Raw genomic sequence first — 1,723 nt, 5'->3', positions numbered from 1 at the left:
TTTCTTCTCCAGTCTGATGTAACAGGTAGTCTTAATCCAAGACCCACTCAGATTCAACAGTCATTATAAGGCAGACAGATAATACCCAGACTACCAATAGTAACATGACCACATGGCTTGGGTGTTTATATTTTTGGCTTTTGTTTCTTTAAACTTAGGTATTAAAATTGGGTCCACTTCCTCAGTCTCTTTCTCAGATAATTTCTAACCTCATGCTGCCTTTGCCTTGCAGCTTCCTGGTGATGATATGGCATCTGCCAGCTCCAGCCGGGCAGGAGTGGCCCTGCCCTTTGAGAAATCTCAGCTTACTTTGAAAGGTGAGTGGCACTGGGTAAAGTGTTTATTATTTGAGGTCCAGCCAGACTATGGAGACAAGGTGGAATTACACCACACCTTAGTCTGTAGAGTCACAGTTTTTAAATAACTGAAGATTAAACCTATGTCAGATCATAGCTGGGATTATTGAAGAAGAAGGAAGAAAGGAACTTTGGCAAAAGCTGTCTAAAATGTTGATTCTGTTACACCCTAGGCCGGTTTCCTCTCTACCCTTACTCCCTGGGTGATATCCAACCTCGTGCTTCATTTATTTTTTATTTTGAAGATTTATTTATCTATGCTTACAGAGCTGGGACACAGGCCAGAAGTACGGGAGGTAAGAGGATTCGCCAGAGACAGAGTAGGGAGCAGAACAGGCAGATCTACTGAAATACAATGCTGATGAGGGGAGCTGTGGGCGTGTCAGGAAAGGTCTGCCATGCCCCACTTCGTGCTTTAAATGCCACCAAGAGAAGTTCACTACCAAGTTTGCATTTCTAGCCTACTTAACTGTGGATTAGTACATCTGGTAACCCAGTTGTCATTGCCACTTGAACCTTTAATAAACTTTTAATATGTCATGTGTCTGGACTGAGCTCCTGATATATCTTTCTCATATCCTTATATTTAGCCGGTTAGCAAGTCTGTGATTATCTGCAGAATGTGCTCAGCCTTTAGCCATTTGTACCATTGTCTACATGCTACTCTGGATTAAGGCGATAGTCTGCTACTCTGGATTAAGGTGGTAGTCTCCTAACCCAATTTCTTGCTTCTACCTTAGTCTTCCTTCCTTTTCTTGGTCACTCAGCAGTCAGTGGCCCCATGAACTGGAATCTAGTTACTGTCACTCCTGTACTCAAACACTCAAGGCCTCTCTATCTCACTCAGAAGAAAAGTTGAAGCTTCCATATGATATGATCCCTTATTTCCATCTTGGATTAGTTACTCTTCCACATTTACTCTGCTCTAGTCACATGCTGACCATGGACTAACCCAGGCACACTCCTACTCCTGAGTGTATTGTTTTGAGCCCAGATATCTACCTGATTTGCTTTCATTCCCTTTTTGAGTTCATTATTTAAAAGTCACCCCTTTTACAGTATGCCGAGCAATTAAAAGCATCTGTTTTTGGGCTTTGGGATTCCTTAGACCTTGACAATGAGTATGAAAGAATTCAATGCAATGTTTAGGAAAGGCAAAGCAAACTTTATTAGAGACAGTGAAAGTATGCCTGGGAGTAGGTCTGGGCAGGCAGAATTCAGGGAAGTACAACTGCCTGGAGAGGTGGTGAACCCCTGGCTTAAATGGGGTGCAAGAAGCTGCTCACTTTGTCCCTTCCTGGGGTCTCCTGTAGAGGTGCTCCTGGGGTGTTGGTTTATCAGTCTGGGCAGTAGTTTTTTTTTTTTTT

The 1,723-nt window shown here is 42.9% G+C and overlaps 1 protein-coding gene across 1 annotated transcript in view; it reads left to right on the top strand.

The window, feature by feature from the left end:
* The first annotated feature begins 234 nt into the window (after nt 1-234).
* Nucleotides 235-1,723, top strand: part of WWP2 (WW domain containing E3 ubiquitin protein ligase 2) — a 115,221-nt gene continuing 113,732 nt past the window's right edge. Inside the window, exon 1 of the mRNA XM_004690420.2 lies at nt 235-317. Coding sequence (XP_004690477.1) covers nt 248-317 — 70 coding nt within the window. The 5' untranslated portion in view covers nt 235-247. The remainder of the gene's footprint in view (nt 318-1,723) is intronic.

Source organism: Condylura cristata, unplaced genomic scaffold, assembly GCF_000260355.1.
Source record: "Condylura cristata isolate star-nosed mole 26May11 unplaced genomic scaffold, ConCri1.0 scaffold00028, whole genome shotgun sequence".
In the NCBI taxonomy this organism is placed as follows: Eukaryota; Metazoa; Chordata; class Mammalia; order Eulipotyphla; family Talpidae; genus Condylura; species Condylura cristata.
This window is presented reverse-complemented; position numbering and strand designations above follow the sequence as displayed.